The following is a 14,004-nucleotide window of genomic DNA, read 5'->3' as shown; positions in this document are numbered from 1 at the left end:
TAAAATGATAATAAATATTTTGCCCTGTGAAATATTCACCGGCGTAAAAGGTGTTACGACTAGCCTCGGTCTTTCTCGTGTAAGTTGTAAAAAAGAATGCAAATGCGCAGGAAAAAATACAATTAAATACTGCTACGTAATGTAAAAGGAAGTAAAATATTTAATTCTATAGGCCTATTCTACAATTGGAAACAGAGAGTTTACATTTAGCCAATAAAACTTTTATAATTAAATATAATCATAATATATATATATATATATATATATATATATATATAGGCCTATATATATATATATATATATATATATATATATATATATATATATATATATATATATATATATATATATATATATATATATATTAATCGACAGTTAGGCCAATATTCTAAATTACAGGTTTTATATTATTTTAACTCTTAAAATTATAATATAATTTAAATCAGTTTACTCTTTCTACTTCGTTTACTTAATTTAGGAGGAACTTGACCCATTCAAATGGATAACGAAAGACAAACCGAACAGATTCAGTTTTTTTTTTCAAAAGCAAAAGGACACGTGTATCACGGTAAGCATAAAAAAAAGAAAAAAAAAAGTAATCTTATTTTAGAAACTATTAGCGTGATTTTTGGTGGCGCAGGCAGTCGAAGCTTTTAGACGGTCATCTCCCGCCATCTATCGGTCAATCAATGCATCTTCACGCGACGCCTGTGAAAGAGGCATTTACAGCTACAGCCTATCTGCATCAAACGCACCCGTCTTGAAAACAGTTATCTTCCAAAAAATACAAAGCCTTATTATTAAAACATGATGGAGGGATTTATTTGGACCAGTAAAATCACCTGGAAATTACAACAGAGTTCGGAAACTAGGCTAATAAAACAAAGAATCACAAGAGGTTTTCAATACATATGAAAAAGATACTGACAGAGACAGCACATACAGGTGCCACTTAGAACAACAATATCATGCAAGATCAAATGGGAAAAACTTCCGAATCAAATGGATGTTACATTATTTTTGTATCTCAGAGTTTCATGCTCTCCTTCAGGGCCGTGCACAGAGGGTGGCCCAGATACTCCTAATCAGACTACAGTTTGTTTTGTTATGGATTACATGAATACATATTATTAATAAAATAACAATAAATTATTCATAATTTATAAATTTGCCTAATTCCTCTTTTTCATCTTTTAAATATTTCTTTCTAAAATTTCTTACCGCTTATACACCCTCAGAAAGTCTTCCAGTTGTGTGGATATTCACAGAAAGACCAGTCATTAGTCAGGAGGCTACACAGCCTCAGTGTTTCAACACTGCATCAACTACTGATGAACACATCAATATTTATCTGATCATTATCACCCAGTAGGTTATTTAATCATCTGTTTCAATGTCTTTGGTAGGCTTTTGTCTTTCAAACACATTAAAATGCACAAATTCACATTATTTCTTATTTACATGTAGCCTAATGCAGGCATTGCCAAACTTTTGCCAATTTTTGTTTTTGTTGTGTTGTTTAAGATTAAGATTATCCTATTTAAATCAATGTCACAAGTAAGTAAAGTCAGAAGTAATCTGAAAGTAATCTAATTATATTACCTGAAATGTGTAATGTAATGGATGATGTTATGACCTACAATTTTTGTCATTTAATTTTGAATCAGTAACGAATTACAATTGTCAAGTAATCTACCCAGCTCTGCATATATAGCCTACATATACATATACAAACATATATATATATATATATATATATATATATATATACACATAGTGTAAGTAGTCTGAGCAATAACTACCTCAGTGATTTCGGCCATTGCCCCTCAAAATGTCTGTGCACGGCCCTGCTCTTTTTTCCTACATGCCATGAAAACTATGCACCAGATGTGTTTTTGTGCAAAGAGTTCACTGCTGATTGAATTAAACTAAGACACATTGAAAGTGTCCTTGTAAATGATGTCTTCAAGTCTTGCACTACAAGCAGAACTTAAATCCAAGGAATCCGCTTCCAGTGCTTTTTCTTGGTATAGTCCTAGCATTTCTGCAGATTTCTAAAATTAAAAACAATAAACTAAAACTTAAATATTTAATTAGATATTCTAAGATGCCTACGTAAGACAATATAAACTAATAATGTATGCAGAACATTTTATCTAATGCACCAGATAAAATGTTGATGAAAAGAAACCATAATGTGAGATGTTTTTCACTGGAAGTGTTTTTACTCTAAGGATATATATATATATATATATATATATATATATATATATATATATATATATATATATATATATCCATTTAAGACAGAATCTTCTACTGCGGAGATGAGCAGAAAAAAGCTAAAATCATGGGGCAAACCAGCAATGTATCTAACATAACTACTTACTAAAACAGTCAGAAATTAATTTATTACCATAATCTTTACCAAAGTCAAATATGAGTTTATACAAAACAATCTACATTGTAACATCTATATATTTTCGATTTTTACATTTATGAATAGTTCTAACGTAAAAGTGAGAGTGATTAATAAAAGTGGTGCAAGGGGTCCCCCCAGTGGCCAAAGTATTATTTTTAAATATACTAATGTGCAATCTCTGACTCTGCTGATTAGCATCTCAAAACCCTGGCAAACAAAGTTGCCCTGGCTTAACAATGAACTCTGCTCTAGTATGTATCACACATCCAAGCGAGTGAAGAAACAAAAATAAACAGTATTTGCCTCAAATTAAAGGTGAGATATCCGCCATTCGAGAACTTCCGCCAAAGTTAGACAACGGAAACTGCCAAGAATAAGCAAAGCTAGCTTGACATCTGTTTTTAAGCATTTTGTCTTACTTTACATCATACTGTATAAAAACAGGTTCACGCTCATTATTCTCTAGGTCCTATGATAGCTTTCAGCTTCCCATATATGGACAGTTACAGCCCAAATGATTGACAGACAGCAAATGAATCAAATGCTTCCCTTTCTGATTTGTTAAACACATAATCTGACTGTCACAGATATAGGCTTCATATCTTACATTCAGGGAGTATGTTCATTTGCTAGGCTATATATAATTCCATAAAAAGTCGGTTACAGCATCTTTCATGAAAGTTTTCTCTGACTTCAAACTCGAGTTTAAACTTTGGGGCAAACAACGAATGCGGACGACAGCTGTGACATCAGATCATGAGGGGCTTCATACACCTCCTGCTCATGAATAATGCTACTTCTGTGCAGCTGGCGATGGAACATTCCTTTGAGTGCATTAGCTGATTGCATCCCATTCGCTGTAGTTAACCGCATTGTTTGAAGAAGTTAGTGTGTGGTCTCGCCTGTTCGCGTGCAGTCTGACATCTGTGCACCAGTGCAGCGTCCCATGCTACTATTCTTCAAACGCAAAAGGAACACCAGAGATTCTTTTCGTATTCATTTGGCATCATTATGCAAACTGCTGACCTTATGAATGGACCATGAAATTATTATTCACAGTATATACACATCATTTGTACCATTTTTTTAAAATCATTTGTACCATTTATATATTTAAGTTAAATCATATATTATATAAGGCTATATATGGGCAGTTTATATGAAATGCACAAGTTACATGAACCAGTAAAGGTAGCTACTAAAGAAAAAACATAAAAAATTGTAAAAAATAAATAAATTTAGTGAAAAAAAAATAGTGAAAACGGTTTCAGGTGCTATATTTATATATTAATTTGAACTAAAAATATTGACTTTTTTATTTTTTTATAAATTAAAAAAGGCAAGTTGCACGTAAACTAGGCTACTTTGTTGCCTATATAGCTACCAAATGGCTTTTATTAGTAGATGAATTATCCAAAATCGGTGCTTGAACAAAATGGCCACAAGAGGGCGATGAAACACAGAAGTACACATTCTAAGCAGGTGAATTTGGGCGAACTACATCAGACGCACTCCTCACTGCACCGTGCTCTGTTGGCATAATTCCTAGAGGTTTAAATAGGCATGAATACGGTCCAGGAAGAATACGTCCAAGAGGAAAATACAAGCCAGGACACTGTAACCAGTTTTTAATTTTAACCAAGTAACCATAATAACATTAAGTAGCCTACAAGGATTTTAATTCAAAACAAATAATTAATTGTTTTCCAACGTGAATTTACATTTAAGTTTGTTCCTTTAGCAGTATAATAAAACAATTGGTCAATGCAAATATTTGCTTTATCCATTTAAAAAAAAAAAAAAGATATAGGCTAAATAAATGATGCTTTGTAACATTTATCCTTTTTATTTGCAAAAGTGATATCGCGATATATGTTAATTATGTTAATTTATCAGTTAACTATAATGTACGCAGTCTATCATAAAAAGTTAAACAAACACCCAACAGAAAAATAAATAATTAAAATGCATATCTTTGTATATTACAATAGATGTTTCATGAAACATGTCATATTAATTATTTATCATGGTGTTTCATTTCTATATAATGATCTTATTGTTGTCATTGGTAATAATGAATTGATAATGATGTTATAGTTTTCCACTTAATGACTTTTTTTTATAATTTAATTGATTTAGCCTAATAATCTATTTTTTTGCTAAAGAAAATAACTAATGTACCTAGTTTTCCCCCTTTTGTTTCTATTTATTTTATATCTTCTCAACTAAACTTTTATGTGCAAATGCACAAAACAAATTTAATATTAAATAGTCTACTTTACAACCCGAAGTGTTAAACAACAAATAAATTAATTTGCCCGTCACCTTGCCTTTTAGCACTCAAAATGACACATTGCTCCATTTACACCTTTTGGCCAGAACAGATTTTTCTTTGCTCCTAAGCAGAACATTTGTTTCTGAAAAACAAACGGCGCTTTACTTCACCCCTTCAGCACATAAGTGCCAAACGATTGAAATGAATCCTGACACTTGAAGCAAAACAGGGAGCCTTTCTTGTTCAACAGACAGAATGCGAGTCTGTAAAAGCACTAGACATCTCAACAAATATTATAAATCTGTTTTACCTCCTGTCTTTAATTTTGCCCATGTACTTTTATACAAAATATATAATTTTATACCCTAAAGCAGATGTCAAGGATTCTATTTTTTTCACGTCTTATAAGTAGACTTTACCCTGAGGATGTGTGAATTTTCTCGTTTTCTATCAACACTTCTAGCTCTTTCCATATGTTTGCGTCGTTCTTATCCTTAACGCAAGGGTAGACTATGCCTATACCCAGAGGGAAAAGGTCTTCGGGTACAGTCTTTCTACAAACAGCTCTCGAGCGCTTATTGGTCGCGAGAGGAGTTCAGGGAGGAGCGCTGAGCTCAGCCAAAAGGCAGAATTGGTAATTCGGTGAAAAAGTCCCTGTGAAGTGACGGATGCGGGAAGTTCACAGGTTTTCCCTATTCACTGACTTCTCCACGTAATACAGTTGCTGCTCATTCGCCTGCACAGCGAAGACCTGAAATCCGCTTTGGAAGAAACTGTGGATGAAAGTTTTGAGACAAGATACTGAAGGAAAAGGTGGAAGTGACGAACTTTGGAATTAATTTTCTTCCCTAAGTGAATCAAGACGTGTGCCTATTTTTAACCTTGTTTTTCTCTGTTCGTCCGCAGCAGGAGAGCGTTGGAGAGAGGGGTACGATGCAGGCGCGCTACCCCGTGTCCAGCCAAAGCCCCCTAGGCGTTGTGCCTTATATCACCGGAGATCAAGGCTTTTATCGAGCGGCGGCCGGAGGTGGATATACCGGAATGCCTGCGCCTATGAGCATGTACTCTCACGCAGCGCACGAGCAGTACCCCGGCGGCATGGCCCGCGCATATGGGCCGTACGCCCCTGCACAGCAGCCCAAGGACATGGTGAAACCTCCGTATAGCTACATCGCGCTCATCACCATGGCCATCCAGAACTCAGCCGACAAGAAGATCACACTGAATGGGATCTACCAGTTTATCATGGAGCGCTTTCCATTTTACCGGGACAATAAGCAAGGCTGGCAGAACAGCATACGGCATAATTTGTCGCTCAATGAGTGTTTTGTCAAGGTGCCAAGAGATGATAAGAAGCCAGGTAAGGGCAGCTACTGGACTCTAGACCCAGACTCATATAACATGTTTGAAAACGGCAGCTTCTTGCGACGGAGGCGCCGCTTCAAGAAGAAGGACGTGCTGAAGGACCGAGAGGAGCGGGACCGGGAGGGCAAAGACACCCAGGGACAAGCGTGCGAGCAAGACACCCATCAGCCAGTGAAGCTCCGGGATATAAAGACCGAGAACGGGGCTTGCACGCCCCCGCATGACAGCACTCCACCCCTCAGCACAGTGCCTAAAACAGAGAGTCCAGACAGGAGCGGTGGGAGTGCGTGTAGCGGGAGTCCTCAATCGCAAACGCCACAGCAGGCCTTTATGGATACAATCATGACAGGACTTCGAGGGTCCCCGCAGCACGCGGCAGAGCTGCCGGCCTCTCGCGCTGCTCTGCCAGGCTCGGTGTCTCTGACCTACTCGCCAACCCCGCAGCCCGCCCATTACAGTCCACCCTGCGGCCAGCCCGCCACTTATCACTGCAACATGCAAGCGACGAGCCTGTACACAGGGGACCGCGGCCACGGGGATGACACTTTACCGGAATACACAAACACAACAAGCGCCTCCTCTGTCTCACACCCCCACCAGGGCTCGAGCCAGGAGAGCCATCATTTGCAGCAGAACCGACTCGCACCCTGGTACCTCAGTCAGTCCGGAGAGCTGGGACACCTGAGCGCGAGCTATCCCGGCCAGCAGCAGAACTTTCACGCGGTGCGCGAGATGTTCGAGACGCAGCGGATAGCTCTGAACAGCTCTCCGGTGACCGGAAGCAATAGCTGTCAAATGGCTTTCCCGTCCAGTCAGCCACTCTACCGGGCTTCCGGAGCTTTTGTATACGACTGCAAGTTCTGACCATACGTTTCATGAATTTCAAAATTGTTAATATATATTTGTATTATTTGCCATGTGTTTGTAATTTAAGGAAGCTTTTAGATCAGTGAACTCGGGCTGATATGCGAGTTTGTGTTAATAAGTAAGATAATTCCGCTGCACATAAACATTCTCTCCCTGCTCGTCTATAAAGATAGAAAAGAACATTTGTTAATTTATTTCATGTAAGAGCAGGAGGACCAACTTTGCAAGGAAATGTCTTAAGTATTTATAATTAATTCAGTATAGAAAGGTAACGAGTGTACAACTGAGTTACCGTTTTTTTGCTTATACTTTTTTGAAAATATCTAAAGTTACTATTTGTTTAATAAATTGTCGTCTTGTTGGAGTTAAACGCTCGAGTGATTTATCGATTTGTAATGCCTGTTGAATCCATTATTTACTTAAATAGCTGTCAGAGCTTGTTATTGATTAGCGGCCACAGAAAACAAGGAATATTTTTTAAACGGTGTTTAAGCATAGCTTATTAGCAAATATTTGCCTATTTTCTTATTTTCCTCCTAAAATATTTGATGTGCTTTTATTAAGGCATTCCTTGGACAGGGGGTGGGGATAGGGGTCAAAGTTTTAAAAACATCTGGAAATTATTATTTTTTTCCACGTTCCATTTTTTTCCCACGTGCAAGGAACCCTTAAATTGTTCTTAAACAAAAAAAAATGCATTTAAAACAGAAGCACAACAAAACAATGATTATTAATAACTATTATAAAGACTTGTCAAACTTTAAATAATAAATTATGTTATATGCTACAATGTCAGTGTAAAAAAATATAATAATAATAATCGAGCACGTTATTTAACAGAGCTTTGTCCCCGTTTACCTTAATCTCCTACTAACATAATTTGGTATAAACGTCCTGCTCCTATATAATTTGTTTCTCAAGTAATACTTAAGAGAAATATTTACCAGGTTTAAATATGTTTCTAGTTTTAGTATGGTAAAATTAAATGTTATTGAAATATATCTTGCGGTCTTGTTTTATTTATGCCAGGCAGTTGACCGTTTTAGCTCTGTTCTCTTTTTATACTGTTACAACCAATTGTTGGCACACTGGAGTGAACTGCACTTTTGCAGCCTTGCGGAATGTAGACAACCATTGTCTTTGATAGAAGTTTTCATTTGTAAACACATAATAGATTAAAAAGGAGATAAACAGATGAAAGAATTGCAGTATAAGCCAGGCATGTTGAGCCAGCCATGTAAAATACGGGCTTGATAAATCAAATGATTAATTCAGCCAACCTCCAAACAAAAGCATTCTACTAGTGAGTCAGTGTGTTTTCTTCGTTTCTGCGTTGCTTTTTTTTAACAGTAAATGTAAAACAAATAGGCTACGTAAATTGTCAGGCTAAAACCTTAGCCTGTTATTTAACATTTCAGTATAACTGAAATAAAATAGACAATCGTCTTATTTTGATTTGTTGTCCTGAAATATATTCAGCAATATTTAAATAGGAAGCTGTGCACTGCGACGTGTAAAGCTGCAATCAGCAGCAGCAGAAACACTAGAGACTTGCAGTGTATTTATTTGATAGGCATAAGCGGCCCCGTAAGTGGTGTGGTGTTTTGTGATTATATAAACGTTGTGATGAAATTAATTTTGTGCATGATTTACAGATACGGTTAATGAATAGGCCTCAAGTGTAAATCAGGAGAAACAAATAAGGAGAAACAGAGGAAGAGATGGAAAAAAGACAGAAAGAGAAAAAAGGCCGTGAATAAGCATTACAGCGTTAAGTTTCTGTAAGTATTGTTGCAAGGTCAGCTCGAGGCGATACGACTTTGTAAGAAGGGCTCAAGTGGCAAATGCATTACAGGTGCGCGCAGGTAATGTTAGGGGCTCGTGCCAGTGAAAAGGTGTCTTTGTTGTGATCAGCTGCGTGTTTCAGGGTTGAATTGCGCGCGAGGGGAATATGATACAGCAGAGAAAGCCTTCTGGTATTAACGTGGCACGTTTTAACCAGATGCCGATCTCATAACACGCCTGAGAAGTTTTTTTTTGTTTGTTTTTTTTTAAATAGATTTGTATCATGCATTTTATCCTGTGTGATATATTTGACAATTTCCTTATACATATTGCGGTCTCTTTAAATTAGGTTAATTTAGGACAGTCCGTCCAATTAATTTTTAATAGTGTTTAAGTGCGTTTTTGTGAGGTGCTTTTAGTTTATTGTAGGCTAGTTCAACAGTTTGTATTGTTCATTATACTAGTGTGTGAAAGTATAATACTAATAAAACTAAAACAGTACAGCCTTAAAACAATGAAATATAAACGACATCATTTTAGAATATAATTATATATTTATATTCAACACTAATGTAAAAGTAATAAATGGTTTGATCGGCAAACAACTAGGGTGATATCAGCTAAATTGGGCCACTTTTTGGTAAATCGTTTGGGACAATAATACAATACCATATATGCCTATTACATGTGTATTAATGATTAATAATGACTGTTTTTGATAGTTTTGTGTTGAAATTATGTAATAAAATATAATTATTTAGGCCCTACAGTTCTTGAAACACCAGTTGTGCCAAGTTTTTTTGCATGAGCAGTTTAAGGTAAAATGGGCCAGCTGTTCAGGTAAAATGGGCCGGTCAAACTGCAAAGGGAAATAGTAATTTATCATCAATTTTAACTTCAAAACAACTGATTATACAGCCACATAACATTTAAACTGCATTAAAAAAACATATCCATATGTGCCATTAAAAAAAAAAATTTTTGGGGTGCAAACCCACATATTCAAATGTGCAATTAAAAAAGTCAATTTTGGAAAAACATAGATCAGTGAACTGATGTCAGTTGTGTGTGTGGGTGTGTATGCGTGTGTGTTTTTGTGTGTGTGTGTATGTGTGTGTGAACAATACATTTAGAACAAAATGTGCAAATTACAAAAATTGATATTCAAAATTGATTTGTGTGTGTGATGAAAGTTTTTTTCAAACACAGTCTTTGCAAATTAAACCATCGTCATCACAGATACCATTCTCTTCACCACAGCTCTCATGAAACCAGGCAGAACATGGATCACATTTTATGTTTGTACACCTTTGGTGTGAGAGCCCTGGGTTCAAATCCACCAATGTGTCCCTGAGCAAGACACTTAACCTCTAGTTGCTCCAGAGGCGTGCGACCCCTGACATATATATACATATATATATATATATATATATATATAGTAATTGTAAGTCGCTTTGGATAAAAGCGTCAGCTAAATGTAAATATATATATAAATTTACACACACACACGTGTATATGTGTTTGTGAGTGACACAGATGATGGCCCATTTTAGCTGAAACCATGTGGCCCATTTTACCTCAGTGGGTTAAGGTAAATTGGGCCGCCAAGAAAAACATCAATTTTTCAAAAAATATGTTCCTGTACCAAACTAACAACATTATATCTGATTGATGCCATCAAGGCAGATATTATGCATATTTTTTTAATGTGCATGTTTGTTTTTTTATAGATTTATCATCCTTATAATAGTTTAGTTACATTTGGTATGCCAGGCTACTTACCATGCAGCTCTCTGGTGCAGTCTTGATAAGAATGATTACCCCACCCACCATAGCAACCATAAACCAATTAAATCACCTGTTACTTGTTAAGCACAGTTATGACAATAGTTTGAAATATTTTGTAGTCATTGGTTCTAAATTCCAGAGGGGCTAGGCCCCCCAAACCTTAAATGGCCCATTTTACCTGATGGCCCATTTTACCTGATATCACCCTATTAGGCCTGCTTTACCTCGGCTCTTAATCCCATATCATGTGAACATTTTTTTTTTGGTAGTAACTATATTGGCTAAATGTTAGTAATTAAGTCACAGTATAAAAATGAACTAACGTTGTATTCTTCTTTATTTCTCACAATCTGAGCTAAGCAAAAATAAAGCAATAAGCGCGTCCAGCAAGTGAATTAGCGCTGTGCTCCCAATTAAGAAATAAATATATGCTATTTTTTTGTTTTGTTTTGATACAACATATTAACTACTTTTAATGCCACATTACAAAATATATATTAATACTTTATACATATGTATATCTATAAAAATTAAATAAATATTTAACGATCATCTAAAATTGTTAACGCATAGCCTGTATGACAAGACTCCTAATTTGTTGAAGCGCACGAAGGCAACTGTCTTTAAATGTTAAATGTTACAATCTTAGACATTAATAATAATTAGAATTTTTAAAATTTTATTGTAATTTTTTTTCTCGCGGACAAAACGGAATTGCATATAAAATGTATGTGAACACTAAACCATGGACTGCGAGAATGCTCGAGAGGATTATCACGGATTATATGCTTGACGATGAAAAATAAACACACGAAAATGGACCCAAGTTTACCTTGACAGAGTGGATTTAAACTAAATGATTTTCTTCTGCGTTGCAAAAATTGTTAGACGGAAGTGAGTAAAAGTTAGGCTACTTATCAATGAAATCCAAATGCTCTGACAAAGCAAATAATTATCGCTGTTACAAAATATAATACAGAAACAAATAAACAATACCGGCCAAAGGGTGAAACCTAATCAAGTAAACTGAAATATAATAAAATAGCATTATAAACGTATAGATAGGCTATTTTACAGTTACAGTTATACTACATGACTGATAGAAATGATCAGAGAGAAGATAAATTAATGACAGAATACACTAGCCTGCTACATTTCTCCATATTGCTATCAATTTCAGAAATAGTTTAATTATTAAATTTGTTAAAATTCTGTAAAAAATAATATTTCATTATTAAAACCCGCTAATAGGCTACACTTTATACTTTATATATATGAGTTTTGGAAGCAGTGAGCAAACCAGTTGTCGCAGAGAGGATAATTTGAGTTCAGTGCATTTTTTTTATTAAGAATCTTTTGAAATTACTGACATTTCCAAACAGAAAATATAAAAGAACATTAGCTAAATTAAATTATGCGACTTAACAACATTAGGGTTTTCCGCGTCTTTTACTTTTTTTTTTAATGATGCTTTAATTTGTCGGTCCAATTGAATTTCACGTTTCCTGCTGCTTTTACGGGAACATCAGCAGAATACCGGAAATTTCCCCGCTCAAGCGTAGAAAATAAATTCGCCGGGATATATATATATAGGCTAATGTAGTTAGTGGCTGCTAGCGGCCTGTGCACCTGTACGTGATAGAGCTCGTGACCCAGGCCAGTGGAAAGGTGCTCTTTACGCTCGCGGACTGGCGAGGCACCGTCTGGTTCCAATCAGGCCCGCTCACATTGGTGCGCTGTTTAAGGCGCTTAAATGGCAACAATACAGATGCCGTCTCAACAACACAAACACACGCCCCCACTATTGCCTGTCTTATGAGGGCCTCAAAGATCCCACTTTCTTTTGACGTCGGTGTCAAATTACCTATATTTGGCTCTTCGAATAGACTAGAATAGGCTATCCGTGGCCTCTTGGGTCGTTTTACAGAGACCTTACCGGGTCTCTTTCTCTCCTCGCTTGAGGAAACTTACGCTGACAGAGGTCTCTTGAATCTGTTGTTACTTTGATGAGGACAACCGAGTCGCCATTACAAATAAACACGCCAGAGGATTTTCGCACACAACTAAATGTCTTCACTGTCAGGGTTCAGTGGCCCAGCTGCGCCCGACGTCAGAGGTGATTAAACATGAGCTGCTTTACAAGGCCGAGTTACTGCTCCCTCCGCTGCGCGCGGTGGGCCGTGCTCGAGCATCTGGAATGAAGGACTTCTTCAGGGCCTCGTGGACGCCCGTTTCCCTCTGAATACAAGAGAGCGGTTGTGCTCGGCGCGAGGGGCTCGATGACCGCCAGGCAACCCGCGAAAGCTGGCACGAGCCGCTTTGAGACGCATTTCACTGTACATTTAACTTCTGAGACTAGAGAGATTGAAACTTTATTCAAAATTATGTTTACTTACTGTAACCATGTAAGCTGTAATCAACAATATTATCTAAAATTGTATACTTTTGCTATCTCAAGTGTTGTTAATATATAATATATGTTGTTAATAGCCTAGGTTAAATTATAGGAAATATATATACTGGTATATACATTACTGTTAACATCCTAAATAAAAGGGTTTTAAAATACAAATCTACTCCGAGGACCTAACGTTTTTGAATGCAAATCAGCGGTTTTCAGCCAGGAGGCCAGAAGGAATGGCTTAAAAATTAAAATAAAACACGTTAACCTACATATTCATGGACTACGTATGGAAACCTATGTAAGTACAATATTATTTGTGGTTAATAATTTTCATCAATTCTTTCATATAGGCTATTCTTTCATAATATTTGAATACATATTTGAAAACAAGCAGTTCTTTAATAATTACCAGCACCACACAAAATATATTGTGTTGCACATTTGTGGACTTTGGAGTCAAAAAGGTTGAGATCCACAAACATATTCAAATGACTAAGAATTTGCACACAACTAATTTATAAAATGTCATATTTTGCATTTGCATTTTAATTAATCAGGAAACAAATTTTTTATGTTCCAACAAATTAATGTGATTCCTTAAACTGCAATGACAATTTAAACAGCAAACACCTTTAAAAAGCTCTAAAAACCCTTTACTCCCTTATTTACAAATATTTTGTTTTCATGATTGTGAATAAAAAAAACTTTATAAAAATTGATAAAAATCATTTAGACAACACAAACTAAAAATCCATACACATAACCTTAAATATGACAGTAACAGAGAAAGGCAACACCGGGCACCCTCAAAAAACACAGTGAAACTGAGATCAGAAAGCTGAAGCAGGAGAGAAAACAAAATGCAGCTGAATGCTTCTTCCAGTGATCACACACACACAAACACGACAACCGCCTCTTTGGCATGCATGGAGATGAAGGCGTGTGGGCTCAGGCATTCGGGTTGTTCCGCATGAGCTTGATGTCCTCGTCCACCATTTCTTTAACAAGCTCCTGTTGGAATACACACACATACATTATTTCTCAATCTCGAGTGCACTGAAAGTGAACCTCTTTGATTTTTTATACAGGAACACTAAC

At 36.3% G+C, this 14,004-nt stretch overlaps 2 protein-coding genes across 4 annotated transcripts in view; one reads left to right on the top strand and one right to left on the bottom strand.

The window, feature by feature from the left end:
* Positions 1–5,331: 5,331 nt before the first annotated feature.
* LOC127938037 (forkhead box C1-B-like) lies at positions 5,332–7,299 on the top strand. 2 transcript variants are annotated; one of them, XM_052534416.1, is made up of 2 exons: positions 5,332–5,510; positions 5,607–7,299. In XM_052534416.1, the coding sequence occupies exon 2, from the start codon at positions 5,631–5,633 to the stop codon at positions 6,924–6,926; it is 1,296 nt and encodes a 431-aa protein (XP_052390376.1). In that variant the 5' UTR covers positions 5,332–5,510; positions 5,607–5,630; the 3' UTR covers positions 6,927–7,299. The 2 variants fall into 2 exon arrangements, with proteins under 2 accessions (XP_052390376.1, XP_052390374.1); XM_052534414.1 differs by having other exon boundaries at positions 5,333–5,510; positions 5,604–7,299.
* Positions 7,300–13,420: 6,121 nt separating this feature from the next.
* Positions 13,421–14,004, bottom strand: part of LOC127938782 (GDP-mannose 4,6 dehydratase) — a 62,822-nt gene continuing 62,238 nt past the window's right edge. For both annotated transcript variants that reach the window (XM_052535647.1, XM_052535648.1), the window contains one exon: positions 13,421–13,917. In XM_052535647.1, coding sequence (XP_052391607.1) covers positions 13,855–13,917 — 63 coding nt within the window. In that variant the 3' untranslated portion in view covers positions 13,421–13,854. The remainder of the gene's footprint in view (positions 13,918–14,004) is intronic.

This window comes from Carassius gibelio, chromosome A20 (genome assembly GCF_023724105.1).
Source record: "Carassius gibelio isolate Cgi1373 ecotype wild population from Czech Republic chromosome A20, carGib1.2-hapl.c, whole genome shotgun sequence".
Taxonomy (NCBI): Eukaryota; Metazoa; Chordata; class Actinopteri; order Cypriniformes; family Cyprinidae; genus Carassius; species Carassius gibelio.
The sequence above is the reverse complement of the archived record's forward strand: the minus strand, read 5'-3'. Positions and strand labels throughout refer to the sequence as shown.